Consider the following 16292-nt stretch of genomic DNA (forward strand, 5'->3'; position numbering starts at 1 on the left):
GTTTTTTATTTGTGCCTTACAAAAGACAATTGCATACTAAATCAACATATGGTGATAAGGTATACAAGTGACACCCGGCCAGTACTTCCCATTTCTTTGTATACAAAAATAATTGTATATCATTTAGAAACATCACATTTCAACTATATCTTGTGTACACATGAAGGGACATGTGCATGTTTCTATATTATAAGATATAAATACAAAATTTCTCGCATATTTCTCATGTATGTTGTGGAATTGAGCATGTATCTTCAGATACCTTTCATATGCTCAGTACATAGTGCACAAAAGGCCCTGCTATTTCTGAGCTTAGCTGGAGGGCTGGTCAGTGGTACTGATGTCATCTGGGGACTCTACTGTGATACGGGGCACATCCTTCTGCGTATCTGCTTTTCCAAGCTTATGGGGGAGTCCGTGTTGGGAGTCAGGGGTATGGGCTTCACTAAGCCTGCTTTCATCATCCTCCGTCTCTTCCTCATCAATACGACCAACTGCTTCTAGATCTTCCCTGCGGGAGAAGTTGGGGCTGGCAGAGGAGAAGGTACCTTCAGTCCTCAAGCGGAGTAGTTGGTGTTGGATGCGGCTACCCTTACCAAAATTTTTGAGGCTAATGGCAGGGGAGGCAGCTGTGGTGAAGAAGCGGGTGAGGAGGGGTGTCTGGATGCGGCTTGGGCTGGGGGATGCTTCTACTTGTTGGCTGTGCTCTGGATCATCACTCATCCTATGCAGAGAGAGAGACCAGGTAAAGTAAGCTTAAAATGTTGGATTACAGCTGTGTATTCCATCCCAAAAGAGCAAGTATTCCTGCAGAAGCAATAAAATGGGTTCTATGCCTGGCTGGGACATGCTGAAGTTGTAGGCCTTCTCTTTCTGAACTTGCATAGAATTTTGACCTTTGTGTTTCAGTACAGTAGGTGCTTGAGATAGTTTCCCCTGGAGACTGTCCTGGCTTACATCTAGATGGGACTTTGATGGAAGATCAATGGGCCACTTACACACCACTCTTGTTTTTGCACTAAATTATACCCTGTAGTCATTATTGTGCTTGTTACTAGTTACTCTGATTCTTTTGCGGGCAAATAGCCTGCATGGTGTGTCTGCAAAACTATTTATGAGGACACAGTCTGATAAATTGGAATGTATGCAGTTCTTCAGGAGTAGGTACAACGGGTCAAAAGTTTTTCAACGGGGCCAATGGAAAGGTGCCGGCGGTGGGCACAGGCCAGCAAGGTGGTGCTAGCAGGGGGTGCGTGTGTGAGGTGGGTCCAAAACCTCTGAGGCTCCCAGATAAATGGGCATGGCAGGCTGAATCTAGCCTGCAGGCCATAGTTTGAGGACCCATGAGGTACAACTTGAGTAGGGGGTGTGTTTAACTTGCTGTTGCCTGCTAAAGGTTCTCTTTTGGTGGTCGGGATAAAATATTTTGCTGAAACATGTAGGATCCACCTAATTCTGTATGTTGGACTTGTAGCATTAGCTGGGATAAAATATTTGGCCCTGTTTGCTTTGTTATAAAAACTGCATTTTTTGGTTTGTCCCTTAAAATAAGTTGTTAGTCCATAAAGAACTCATCCTTTTCCAAGGTGGAGAACATAGAGCACCACAGCTGTTGGAATATAATTCTTATTGGCTGGGGCTGATGGAAGTTAATGTTCAGCAAGTTCTCCACCCCTGTCTTATGCATGAGTGTGTTTGGTTAAGAATTGTATATAACATTTATTGGGTGGCTTCTACCTATATGCTACTTGGTGCTTCTTTGTGTATCAAATGATGCTGTTTATTAAGTTTTCTAATAGCTCAAACTTCAGACAGAGAACTAACCTTGTCCCTGAACTGTTTTGTGGGACCTTGGGCCAAGATTCCCAAATAGTATTTTAGAATTTTTAGAAAATAGCTTAAGCTGAACTGGAAATAGTTTGCTGTCTCTGGCTCCTGGACATGTCACAGGCTCGGATTAGTAGTACAGAAACATTCCTCTACAAGTTAACAATTGGATTAGAAGGTTTGTCAAAGCTGAGGGCTTTCCATCTAAAGTTACACACTAACAATGGGATTGCCCCTTGTACTCTTAACCCTTGCACTCCTGCGGGTCTGCCCCAGGGGCCTCCCAACCATTTTGGTGAGTGGACAGGGCTAAATACAGGCCTGTCAGAAAATTAGTGGACTCATCTTTTCCAGAGTGGGTTACAGCTCCCTGCTTAGTCTGCATAACTTCATTTAACTTGCCAGGGGAACTTACCTCATGTCAAAAGTGGATCCCATGAAGGAAGGTTTCAAGGTTTCTGCCACTGTGGCAACTGTATATGGGGGCTGAGCTGTAGATTCATTCCAGTATTTGTCCTTTCCAGTTGGAGGTAAGTTCTGATACATGTCATCCACTGAAAGTAGAGACACCTAACCAGAGCAAAAGGAATATTTCTTGAATCAAAGGAGATTGAATAAGATTACTAATTGCTTTAATGATGATCAGACTTTAATGCAGAAGTCCTGAAGCGAAAGAATTCTTTTCCTCAATAGTATGATAAATAGAACTATAAGGTGCAACTAAAAAAAAAAAAACATTCTTCTGATTTGGAGCAAAATGAAGCTTTCAGAAGAGAAATGATGAATCAAATCGGATTGTAACCAGCTCAGCCCTGTTCCAATAAATGAGGAAGGCAAATTATGTCACAGCAGGGTGTTGCAGTTTAATGGTGAAAATAGAATATGATCCTTTTGAAATGTTGCAGAGGAAACATTGCATATAAAGTGCTGTTCACCCAGTTCTATGGCTAAAAGAATGAATAGGATTTTTCAAAAGATACATTCTGTCACCTATGTTTTCTTCATACAATTCATTCTGCTTTTGAGTGAGTTTTTAAACAGTTGGGAATAAAGTAAAATGGCAAAAATGGAGCAGATCGTATGCAGAAAACATTGGGTCAGAAAACATTACCAGATTTCTCAGTAATTGTGGCTTGCATTTTTTCACATTAATGTCATAAGGAAATTTGCTGCATTTTAAAAAACTCACATTTTATATGCATGCTAGGCAAAACTTGTGACAGGCATAAGTCATATCTTTCATAGTTCTCTGTACAAAACTTACTTGGAAATTCCTGTCTATGAGTTTGTTAGTTTCAAAATCATCATCATCTTCTCCAAAGGGATTAATGATCTGTTCTGCCACCTATAGGAAGAGTGTGGCATCTTAATATTTGAAAGAAAATGATGGCTCCAGATAGAATATGAGCTGCCTTTTTGTAACGCTTATCAGGTTGAGGACATCTGACATGCACCCACAGAATCTAGCTGTTAATAGTTTTGTCTGGCATATCTTAATAGCAAACGGTATTCTCTCAGAAAGAAAGAAAGATTGTGTGGCATTTTATTCATTTAAAATATTTCTATTCCATCTATTTGAAATGGATCTCAAGATAGTTTACAAACTAGAAGCATAACAGCATATTATTTTGATGTAGTTAAGCAGCATTGAAAATGTTAAAGAGTTTTACTATAGAATGCTCGATGCCCAAAAAGGAACAGATGGTCGACTGATTTGGCAAATTTGTGCCGAATAACCTTCAGATATAACTAGAGGGTGAAAGCTTTGTGAGTCCCTGAATCTGCTTGGTCTGGTTCAAAGAATGAATGGGACTCCAGAAATATACTAGGGTGAGTGTCCAGTAAGAGGGTAAAAATATTTCATCTAGTACAGTGATGGTGAACCTTTTAGAGACCGAGTGCCCAAACTGCAACCCAAAACCCACTCATTTATCACGAAGTGCCAACACTGCAATAAAACCTGAACACTGAGGTTTTAGTTTAGAACAAACAACTATATTAACATCTTTTGTCTTAAAAACACAATAACAGAGCTTTCAATGATACAAACAGCTTCTTACTGAAAGGTAAAAGTTTGTATTTGGCATGCTTTTGCATGATTAATGTAATCTTTGCTGTTGTATGCACGCTGATAATTTGTCACACTTTGGCTCAAAAATGCCAGGGGGACAATACAACATTAAAAGAATCTCAGTCTCTTAATTGGAACATCTCTCTGCTAAATCTTAGATATTAAATTCCAATTTTTCATAAGAGAACTCAAAGCTAAAATCTTGTGTTAATAAAAATGAATGTATTAAAACTCACAGCCAGTCCAAGCAAATATATTCCTCCCTCCCTCCCCCTTCTCCCTCCCCTCCCTTCTCCCTCCCCTTGGCAGTGCACTAACCAGCCATGCAAAAATTCAGACGAGTTGTGGCTAATGAGTTGCAGCTTGTGACATCAGCGCCTGGTGCTGCTACTCCTTTCCAAGCATGTGCATGGCCCCTATGTGCGCTGTTATCCGATGCTTGGGTGACTTGGCTCGTGTGCTGACAGAGGGCTCTGTGTGCCCGCTGTGGCACACGTGCCATGGGTTCGCCACCACTGACGTAGCAGCACCTGGAACTTGGGTTTGGGAGACTTGGCCTTGAGTTTCTATTTAGGTGTTATGCCTACTGGGTGTCCATGGCCAAGTCAGTCTCATAAGTTAAGGATATGAAATGCAAGTCACATACCATCTGGTTAAAGAACAGGGTCCAAAATTCTCACCTTCAGCCAGCCAGCATAGAAGAAGAATTGCAGAAGTGTTGGCAGGGGCACATACATATCTAACTGCTCATTTTCTTTCTCCGAGGACTGTAGGAACTGATGCCCAACCACACAGAAGGCAAAGAAAGAATAGACTGCTATAGTGACCACCTGTAAAGAAAACACTGTTAATGTATAGTACTAGTACATCTGAGGTCTTAGCAGGTTTTGTTTTTTTGCAGCAACACATTCTTCTGCCCTGTGCAAGGGTTGCCCAAATGCACAAGCAAATGCACAAGTAATGTGTTAGTAGCTTGCCACCTTTCTTCCCCAGTAGATACAATGGCCAAGAGAAATGTGTTGGTGCAGTCTCAACAGTAGGACTGAGTATGTGCAAGAAATACTCCTGTCACAAGTGCAGCTGCTTGAGAAAAAGCCAGCCAGAGGTCAGGCTTGTTCCTTGCTGGAAATCATGGCAATAACAAAGAGTGGAACTTACTTTGGAGTAGATATGCATAGGGTTGCTCTCCAAATGCAGAGGATGGTGTAACATTTAGGTTGCCATATGGGAGACAATAAAGCAGGCGTAAGCAACTTGGTGGTTCTGTGGATGCTCTGGCCTATGAGTCGCTCACTTCGATGATAAACAGCCATTGTATACTACTTTTGCAAGGAATTTTGTGACACCCCAAAGATCACCTTTCTTGTGGCTTAAAACTTGTGGACTTAGGCCATAATTGGTCTCAGTCTTTAAGATACTACAAGTCTATTTTGGGTGGTACTGCAATAGTAGTATGGCTACTTACCTGGGTAGTTTTTGTGACATCTTTCAATTAGGAAGTCCTTGTCATATGCATTGGGAGTTTCTATTTTTTCAAACTGATACCTCTTTAAAATATTTGGGAGACAAGGCAGCAAAGAGCAAACTTGCCTTCGCCTATGAGCTATGTGATACTCTTCACCGTGGCTCAGGCTTTTCTTATGTTTCTCTGCCTACCCAAAGCAAACCAGAAGCCTGGTTGTTAACATAAATATAAGGAGTTAGATTGTCAGTCTTCCTCAAACCTGACCTATTCCTCTACCAACTAGTAGTCCTCAACATAAGAAAAGAAAGGCAACATTGTCAAGTTTACTCTTGCTTTTGTATTTAGCCTGGCAAGAAAAATAGTGAGAAGTGAAGAGTGAATTTATCTAAGAAAAAGACAAAAGGTTATACTTTTCTCCACTAGCTTTTTATGGATGTGGTGCTGCAAGCTTTTTGCATCACAAACCATGTCACTTGATTAGGTTTTGCCTGGAAAGGTCCCCATCATTTTCAGGGTCAGCTGAATGTTCTTCCAGTGAAAGACCCTGATGTACTAACTGGGAAGTATATCTCTGCCAGTAAGCAGCCTGGGCTTACAGTAAATGATGAGTCTATGAAGAGGAAGGACAAGGAAATGAGCAGCATACAAGTTGATGTGCTTTGGAGTGAGATTGTTGATTCCCTGTGTTCAGGGCCAGATTTAGGGTTAACCCAGCTGACCACCTAGATTGCTGGGCTTGGGGTAGACTGGGTGTGAGCATGTCTCTCATGGGCTATCAAGGCTATCAGTCTAACAATTGAAACGAATTGCACAAACAAGTGGGACTAAGCTGTTGCAGCTTGGAGTTTCTTGTGTGGAATCCCTTCTACTCTGTTCCATCTCTGCAGTCCTTGCTTTTTTCTTAATTTCCATTGACCACCCCTCAACAATTGGCTAGCTGTCCATGGCCACTGATTGTCTTCAGTCCTCATTGTATCTTGGAAAGAGGTTGTACTCTGCAAACCTTGGTGTTCCCTTGAGCCTGCTGATAGCTCTCTGGAGTGCGTGGATAGTGCCATCTTGGCTATGTAAATATCCATCACTTACAGAACTCAGGATGCTACTATACAATTATCAATACTGGGGATTTGCATGGTCAGCATCATATTAACGTGTGGGTGGGGTGTGTGTTAATTTGTGAGTAAACTGCCAACATCAGTGCCCATGCTATCAGATAAGGTATCGACTTCCATATGTTGTCATATGTCAAGGCTACATATACATGCAAATTGTGTAATGGGCTATAGCTGCAATGTTGCAAACTGAATTATTCAAAAGCTGAACAAATAGAAAAGGCATCAAAACCCACCTTTGCCTTGGATGAGCTCCATTTGGTATATAGTCATCCCTGCTGAGATCAGGATACTGGTGTCCAAGAGAAAGCCAGTCTCTCTGAGACTCTGACCTGTTCTCTCAGGAGGTATCAAACTTCTCTCTCAACAGCACCATTTAAGGCTGCAAGTGGAAGCTAATTTGGTGTATGTTCCCAGACAATAAGATTACAGAAAACTGCATTAAATCTTTTCCCCTGATATGCTAGTTCTTATGTGCAGGGCATTTTATGTAGGAAGGAGCATTTAGTAGCTACAGGCAATCATGTGGTCCTGACCCAGGTTTATTGCTTTCTTTACTGTTTGTTTATTTAAAACTTATATATACCATCCACTACCATGGTCTCAGGTCAGTCTTACAATAAAACAAAGTGGAGCACAGCATCTAAATTGATTTTCTATATAATAAAACCCCACATTAAAATCAGACTCAAACCTTAAAATAATGGGAAAATAAAAAGGGTTTACTGTTTCTGCCAACTAGGTTTCAGTCACACAGAAGTAGGTATGATCTGGAATGCCAAGGGACATATAACAAGGGTAGGTGGAAGGGGTCCATAAAAAGGATAGTCAGGTGTATGAAATATTCAGAAGGAAGGGCAACGATTCTGTTGATTTACTCAGGTTTTTTTTTAAAAAATTAAAGTAGTGATGGTAGGCTTAGAAGATCAAATAAGATACTCCAAGGAAGCCTGTGCATTTTCATACGTTTCACCAAGATACGAAGGATAGAAATTTACTTTTTTTCTGCAGTACAAAAGATGATCCTTAAAGCTAACACTTGCAATAAGATTGTGCTGTAGTGATGCACAGACATTTTGAATGGCAGTTGACTATTGATTTTACATAGCCTGGTCTACTGTTGATAGTTCAGTATTATGATAGCCATAGTATGCAAGGTTCTCTTTACTCACCTGCGTGTATACCAACGGGATGCTGATCCAGTCATAGTGAAAAAGCATGCTGCATTTAGAGCGGTAGTGGTTCAGCTCCTTTTATAGAGAAAGGCACATTCTTTCAAGGTTTGCACATTCCTCTGGCTAGATTCTAGAATATCTGTAACTTGATGAAATCTCAATCCTTTTTTCTCCCACCTGTCAATAGGCTAGATCCAGTTTTATTCATAATTAGTGTAGACTTTGCTAACAACAGTGGGACTTAATTTGTGTGTGGCTAATTCAGTTCATTTTAATGGGTATATGTGGTTATAATGAAATCTGGATCCAACTGAGAAGACTGATTTTTTGTTGGTAAGAAACTGAATAAGCTGCTGCTTTCTGTAGCATAGATGTGATTTTTTTCAGCCGCCTTTCCCAAACTTATGCTCTCCAGGTGTTTCAGCAACCATCAGCAATCCAGCCATCATGACCAATAATCAGAAATTACAGTCCAAAACATCTGGAATGCACTAATCTGGGAAAGACTACCTTATGGCAAAAGTCACAGTGCTAGAGGCACCAAGCAAAAGTCCCTTTTCTATGCATACAGCAAAAAATCCTTCAGTGTACTTGGATTTAAGTTTTCCATTACCCAAACCCTAGGACTAAGTTGATCCTGGCAGGTGATGCAAAACATGGAACAGGTTGGTTTAGGCTTGTCTGCTAGGAAGCCCCTCCACTGTCCCCATCCTTGCTGCTTACATCCATGAGCAATCGGAGTGCCACATCATCCCGGATCCTTCCATCACGCCGTGCCTGGGCTGCTAGATTGGTGAACCACACACAGGGGATCCAGTACTTGTTGAAGTCTGAGTGGAGACTTTCGAACTTATTGTACTCATCCTGTGTCATAAAACCTGGGAAAGGAAAAACTGGAAATCAACCACTTGCCTCCTGCTTCTTGAAACTGGGAAAATCATCAGGGAGCCACCAGCAATGCTGGGCTTTAGTAAGAAGTAGCAACACTGGAGGATGTTTCACTGCCACTCTGTCCCCTCAGCCCTGAGGCACAAAGTGCTAAATATGAATGGATATGAATGGCATCCTTTTTCCAAAAAGTAGGCCACTTTGGGACATGGGAATTAAATAGGAGAAATGGCAGGGGAGAAAGTTTTGCCTTTTCCCTATCCTTTGATTTGTCCTAGCCTCTTTCCTTCACAAACCTCATTTATTACTATTCATATTCCAGCTTATCTTCCAAAAAGCCTTAAAAGGTAGAATATATTTGAAATATATTCTATAAACTCCCCTAGAATTTTCATGGAATATGGCTTATCAAAAGAAGTATGACCTCTGTGTGCACAGATTCTGCTGTTCTCAGGGAGCAGTGGACTCATCCCTGGTAATATTCCCTGAGGCTACACTTGCGTTTCAGATTCTTTGGGGATGGTGGCATTTATGGAGTTTCTGCTTGAAATAATAAAGATCAGCAAGTCAAAACAAAAGGAGCAAAGTGTAGGAATGATAATGTTATGACTGTCTGTGCAATATTAAACCTTAAGAGAGATGTGTCCCTGATGGTTGCTTTAATTGGCAGCTGAACCAGTGTGGGTTCATGGTAAGAACATCGGACTGGCACTGGGAAGACCCAGTTCCTAGCCCCTCTTCAGCCATGAAGTTCACTGGCTGACTTTGGACCATCACTGATTCTCAGCTTAACCTACCTCACAGGCTTGTTGTGAAGATAAATTGAGAGGAAGAGGATTGTGTATGCTGCGCCAGGCACCTTAGAGGATAGGTAGGATATAAATGTACAAATACAATAAAAAAACTGAGGCATGCTGTCCAAGTTGAGAAGCTCTGTTTCATCCACTCTCACCCTGAAGGATCTTCTCTCCACCCTCAAACTTCCTGTCCATCCCAAGTCAAGCTCACCAGCTTCCACTAAATGGTCCATAGTGGGGAATCTCTTAAGCACCCTGGTGCTGACTGAGCGCAGAATGAGGACAGATGACAAGTTGGCATAACGGATGAGCGTGCGCCGCAAGATTCGTCCCTTCTCATCCTTTCCATGCACGTTGCTGGAAACGACGCACATCAGTTGGTCTGGCAATGGGATGCTGGTATATTGGGCCCACCAACGGTTCACAATCAGTGTGACATAGAAGCCTGCCTCATGTGAAGAAAAGATATTAACTGTTGGTAGATGGGATCTTAAGGTAATCACGCAAAAAGAACTGCTACAATCTGAGGATGTCCAAACTAGGAGCTGTGAAGTTCAGCTCATTTTAATTCCAGAAGCTGGTTTTAATTACTAATGTTTTTATACATTAGGACCATCATATCATACCTTATACTAAGTTAGAGCAATGGTCCATCTAGCTCAGTTTTGTCAACACTGACTAGTAGCAGCTCCTCAGGTTTTTAGGCTGAAGATTTTTCCTAGCCCTGCCTGGAGATTGAACCCAGGAACTTCTCTGTGCTCTACGTACCTCTGCACCTCAACACCTCCCTCATTATTGGCCTCTATATAATAGGAGTGGGCAGTGCTCTGGGATCTGGTGGCCACATTCACCCCACAACTACCTATACCCATCCATGGACTGCAGTCTCTCTGCCCCCTGAAAAGGAGAAAAAAAGCAAAACCATCTGTTTCAAACTATAATGCTACCAATCACTGCTGGGATTGAATTTAGCTTCTTTAGTTCCATTTTTTATTTCAAGGTAGCACAGACTACATGCAGGCTGTACTTTGCCTGCAGTATCTCATAAGAGAAGAAAAACCTTATTTTTATTTTAAAATCTTTTGGGGGCTTTAATGTTTTATAATACATTTTACAGAAGAGAAAAAAAAATAGCAAAACAGTTACAAAGTTAAAAATTGAGATTTATGAAACTCTGTTTCTTGCTTACATTCATCACTTGGTAGCAAATTATCTAATATACCATGTAGCATAGAGCTAGCTATTTTCTATTCAGTAAATAAACAATTTTGTTATCCAGTGCAAAGGTATATAGTTAGATATTACCTGCTATTCCCAAAAATCTTTCAAATATTCTGCATGGGTACCATTTCTCTGTGAAATTGTCAAGGTGCTTAGGGTTGGATGACATAATTTTCAACAAGCTGTAAACTTTATCCATTGAAATCTCTCTTTTCTAGCAACACTTTCTTGCTTCAGTGAGAAATAACCACACTTTTTTAGATCGGTGAAGCCAAAAAATATCCCCCACCAAAAGAAGTCCCATGGGAGTGCAAATTTATTTTTTAAAAATAGTCAGGGATTTTGGCAGGGAATGATGGGGACAAATCCAACATTTGTTCTTATCAATGTTTGCACAAGTAAAACCCTCAAACTTTCTTAAACAAACAGGAGTTTTCCCCTGCTGTTGCAGATTTCCCAAGAAAACAGTCTGCTTCCTGCTTTCTAATAGCATTCTGTGGGCTTCTCCACAAAGCAACAGACCTGCCCATAAAATCATTGTTCACAATGATTTTATTTCTTAACTCTAGGAAAAACAAACTAAAACCAGATGACTCCAGACTGTTCAGATAGAAGAACTAGATGACCTTAGAGGAAGCTTTGCAAAACAGTTTCAAAAACAGATTAAACCCAGCAGCCAGTAAATTATTTCCTCCATCAGGAAAGAAAGAGTTTCACTTATGATCAAGTGAATAGGTCCTTTTCACTCAGGGAGGTGAGAGGGATGGTGGCTAGAAGAAGGGCCTTCTCATTGGTTGCAACCCACCTCTGAAATAGGCACCCCAGAGAAGTGCACCTGGTGCCATTGCTGTTATTATTTCATCACAAGGTAAATACATCACTCTTCTCCAGCTATTGTAATAGATTTAAAGGTAATTTGATTTTAATTGACCCTATTCCTGGTTTATAGTTGATTTTAGTTTAAATTATTTTATTCATGGTTTTTATGTAATATTTTAATTTTGTTGGATTATGTTTTTTATATTTTGGGCATGTTATCAATGATTTAGTGTTATTGATTTTAGAATGTTTTGTTGTTTTAATTGTTGTAAGCTGCACAGAGAACTCAGCTATGAGCTAGTGTAGCAGCATATAAATTGAAATAATTATGGGCTAAACTAACAGTCCATTTATACTGAAGCATCCAGCATGAATCATAGAATAGTAGAGCTGGAAGAGGCCTTCAAGTCCAACCCCCTGCTCAATGCAGGACCACAAACTAAAGCATCCCTGACAGATGGCTGTCCAATTGCCACTTGAATGTCGTTAGATTGGGACAGCTCACAACCTCCCTAGGTAAATTGGTTTTCTTTTCTTTTCTTTTCTTTTTTTTTTTTTTTGAGTTTTTGCTAGAGTAGCTAAACATCATTTAGACATATATTCTCTTACCTGCTATATGGCCACTTCCCTTTAAATTTTAATTATCCACTTTCTACTCCTACACTTCTTTTTCCTTCTTATAGCAAGCACTACCTCTTCCTCTTCAGTCATCCCTTCTCTGAGTATACAGAACTTCCCCTTCTGTCCAGAGATTATATGGAAGCATGGACCAAGAAATTAAAGGAGAGAAGCAGAATGGATCACAGTGAAGATTTGCAATCTCAGACTATTCTGTAGGATTCACTCTCTGCTTCAGAGGAATGGAGGTGGGGCAGGGTGGGATCTAGTGAGTTTGAGGTAGAGGAGAACATGGGCAAGGACCCAAGATCCCTGCGTTTTCTTTCCATCTGTGGAATGGAAATGGCATTTAGAGGGATGGAGAACTGGAAAGGAATCTGAAAACAAAGATTCCAGGATTCTCCTCCCAGCTTTTGGAGGAAATTATAAAAACGGAGTGCTTAGTGTAGTTAAGAGCTGGGATTGCTGGAAACTATCACTCCTGAGCTCTGTGCTGAAATGTGATCCACAGTTCTATCTAAATTATTTCTTAGTTGTTTGGAGAAAGCTGATGCATTGCAACAGAGAAGACTGTATTTGAGAATGTCATAATTCTGATGGTTCTTTTCTTTTCATTCCAATGTACCGGGCTGGCATGCCTGAACAGGACCAAAGTAAAGCTAGGCTCACTAGATTTCAAACAGGTATGTAAGCCCAAGTAGGGTATGTTGCACATTTACTCATGGAAGGGTGCAGATATGATTAAAATGCATGTGCAAAAACATTTCCATTTCTATTAGAAGGATCCAGGTTTTCTCAGGTTCCAGTCTTGGCTAGCTGACAGTTCAGTCCATGCTTTGATTTGCTTGTACATGATTTGCCTGTCCTTGAACTGGAAATGCCAGATAGAAAATCCACGGAGAAATAATACTGTTTTCACCACTTGTTTGCAATGTTTAGCTTTGGTATAGGGCTTCTAAGATCCCATTTCCAAGGCAGGTATCTGATACCACCTCAGATGATTTTCCCACATAGCCTTTTATTATCCACTCTGACTGGCAGTAGATTTCCAAGGTCTCCGGCAGAGTGTGGTCTTTCCCTTTTCCTACCCTCTAACCCCTCTTAGTGGAGATGCTGGAGAGTGAAACTGGGACCTTCTGCATGAAAAGCATGCATTGGCTCTGCCACCAAGTTATGACCTTCCTGACAGGAAGTTAGGATCTGAGCAAGTACAGGGGTTTTTATCCAGTGCATACCATTCCCTCTGAGCCAAATACATCAAGCAAGCAACAAACTGTGGAAAGGCATACAATCAAGAGCATGTAGATAAACCATACCAAGGACAAAAGACAAGGGGATGCGCTCAGTAGACCTGTTGCAGAACCGAGCCACTTTATCAAAAAGATCTTTTTGCTCCTTATTCAGAAGGTGCCTGGGGAAAGAGTATCAGATTTTAATTGTAGCATGGTGTGTATGCATTTTTATTTTATTAAACAAGAACACAAGCTGAGCCCTGCTATAACATAGCATTACCACTAGAGGTTGGCAGAGTGCCATAAACTAGGCATTGATGAAGGCAAAAATACCCAAGAAATAGAATAGTTACTTTACTGTTTGCTATGCTTACAACTAGGGAAGTTAAAAGTGAAACAAGGAATACTTTCCACCCTTCCAAAGCATATCTATGAGAGAAATTAGGATTCTATCTGTGCTTAGTGGCTGTGAATCCAAAACCAGAAGTTGCTTTTTTTTTTTTTTTTAACAGATCAATTTTAATGAAATTTGTGGAGATTGAACATGTACTGTTAACAACTACAATTCAATGGAAGACAGAGTGGCATGGACTAAACAGGGATTTGCCTGTATAATAGCTCAAATTCCCTCTTTCTCCTAATACTTCCTGCCCATGGATGAGTCCAGCTGAACAGATCCACTCAGGAGCCAGTTACAGCAAAAGTGATCTCTGGATGCCTTTAACACCATGAGGAAAGAGTCATCTGCAGCTTCCAGTCCATCTACTTAAGCCTAGCATTTCAGCTAATCTGAACTCCTTGGAAGTGGGTTGGAGACCTCAAATAATTACCTGCCAAAACAATGCAGACATCTCTGGCAGTAAGCATTTGTGTTATTACCTTGTTGCCACTTGAAGAGTTAAAATATTACAGCAGAACTACAGATTACAACAGAGGGCAGTCCTGTGTTTCCCTTGTATTAATGCAGAGATGAGGGTGCAAAAATCTCCTCCTTACCAGTTCTCCCCCAAAGGCCATTCTGAACACACCTTCATTCCCTGGCCCCACCACAATCCCTTGAAAGGCTCTAAAAGAAGGGGTAAGCCAAGCCACTTTCAGAGTTTTTTAAAATGCAGATTGTATGAATTTTTGAATATACAGTGAAAAGAATATAAATCTAGTAAATAAAAAATAGGGCAAATAACATCAAGGTGAGGTGGGGAGTGAAGTAAAGCCTCTCCCTCCCTCCCAGGGATTTTCTCTCACAAGTGCCTCATGCCCACATTCCTGTCATCTCAGTAAACATGGCAGGATGTGCTTGTCCTCAAGTCCAGAGGCCCAGTCTTTTGCCCTAGCCTCACCCTGTTCCCCTGAAGGTTTCCCAGCTTTTATCCAACCCCCACCCCCACTGTAAAAGGTTGAAATGGTTGTGAGACTTCAAGCAAAAATATGCTGATATTTTTGGTGTTTGGGCCCCACTCCTCTTGCTTTCTATCCTGCCCCCTGCTGAAATGTGTCTCCTGAAAGCTTCCCTGAAGTGGAATTTGGCCTTCAAGCTAAAAGAGTTCTGCACCCCCTGACAAGGCAAAATGTACTTCTACCCTCAAGAAGGCTAGGGAGATAAGATGTGAATACGTTTTGGGAATGAACCCTGTTGCTTGAAGCCTCTGAATGGCTGTGGATAAAGACTGGAACCTTGTCTATCATTTGGGGTGAATAAGAGAACTTGGGTAAAAGGAAACAATGGGCCAGTACAATGGAATGAAACAATGGTCTCTCACCGTATTCTAACTCACATGGTTGTTGTGAGGATAAAAATGGAGAGGAGGAGGATAATGTAAACCACCTCACATCCCTTACAAGCAGAAATAAAGCGGGATATACATTTAATAAATAAATACCGAAACATATGGTAGAAAGGATTACTGTATACTGCAAGAAAACTGGAATTGACCTGAGCTCCCCCCCCCTTCATGCACCTCATGGAACATGGCCCACAAGTTTTTGAACTTCTTTTCATAATCTTAAGGAGGAATGCTCCTCCAGTGTCCTCTCAGTAGCCCCAACAGGGGAGGTGCCACATGGGTTGCAACCCCACTGGCATTCTCCCATCCACAGTATTATTCTAGCAGGGATTTCTCCAGTGGGTAGGCCTGGCTTCAGAGCCCCACCTCCTAGAGGCACCTTAGAAGGTAGCAGATGGGGTGGGCAATATCTGCAGGCAGGATGAAGCCCTTAGGCAGAGTTGCAGATAACAGATAGTTCTGCTTACAGTGAAGACCATTAGCAGAGGGCTGTGTGCAAAGTCCCAGGGTGCACAGTCTTGCGATGTGAGCCTAATTGTTTTAACTTACGGGTTGTGTTTTCAACTCACCGGTAGAAGATACTGAGAGCTGCATAGAGAAAGATGAAGACAAGAAACTCCTTGTAAAGCAGCTTGTAGATGCTCCCTTTCCAGCGGAAGAGCAACTTGGAGAAGCCCCCAAAGCGTGCATTGGCCACTTTCAAGGTATAGGAGACTGTCATGGCTGCCTTGTCTGCACCCCATGCAGGCACAAGCTGAGACAACAAGGAAGACTATGTGCAAAGGTGGAAAATATCACATCATAGAATCATACAGGTGAAAGAGGCCTAGAAAATCATCAAGTCCAACCCCCTCCTCAGTGCAGGACTCATTCCATCCAATGCAGATTCTAACAATGGCTGACCATGCTTAGCTTCCAAGATCAGGCACATCAGGCCATACAGAAGCATAACCCTTTTCTAGGGATGATTCTGGGATGTTAAAACCTGAGGAAACTGTTCTGCAAGGATTGTTGATTATTATCTTTCTATCATATAGCACGAGAAATGCTATTTTTGCTAAGCCTTTTGCTGCAAAAGCTTAGAAAGCTTTTTGCCCAGAGGCATAAGGCCCTACAATGATGAATATTTATGGACTGTGGGGGTACTTACTTCTACTAAGAAGTACTTATTGGTACTTATTTCTGTCCACATTACTTGTCCACAAAAATTGTTTCAGTGCAACTTCTTGCTGAAGAGCATCTTCAGCCAGCTTAAAAGGAGGCAGTCAGTGCAGAAAGACCAG

The 16292-nt window shown here is 41.3% G+C and overlaps 1 protein-coding gene across 1 annotated transcript; it reads right to left on the reverse strand.

Annotated features, from left to right (window-relative positions):
• Positions 1 to 312: 312 nt before the first annotated feature.
• On the reverse strand, positions 313 to 15783 carry BEST4 (bestrophin 4). Its single transcript, XM_044431654.1, has 9 exons — positions 15579 to 15783; positions 13310 to 13404; positions 9547 to 9780; positions 8374 to 8528; positions 7648 to 7725; positions 4579 to 4728; positions 3092 to 3172; positions 2243 to 2397; positions 313 to 724 (listed from the first exon to the last, which is right to left on the reverse strand). Exons 1-9 carry the CDS (start codon positions 15728 to 15730, stop codon positions 313 to 315), a joined length of 1512 nt encoding a protein of 503 aa, XP_044287589.1. The 5' UTR covers positions 15731 to 15783.
• Positions 15784 to 16292: the final 509 nt, after the last annotated feature.

Source organism: Varanus komodoensis, unplaced genomic scaffold (assembly GCF_004798865.1).
Source record: "Varanus komodoensis strain SLA01 unplaced genomic scaffold, ASM479886v1 scaffold1, whole genome shotgun sequence".
NCBI classification, from domain to species: Eukaryota; Metazoa; Chordata; class Lepidosauria; order Squamata; family Varanidae; genus Varanus; species Varanus komodoensis.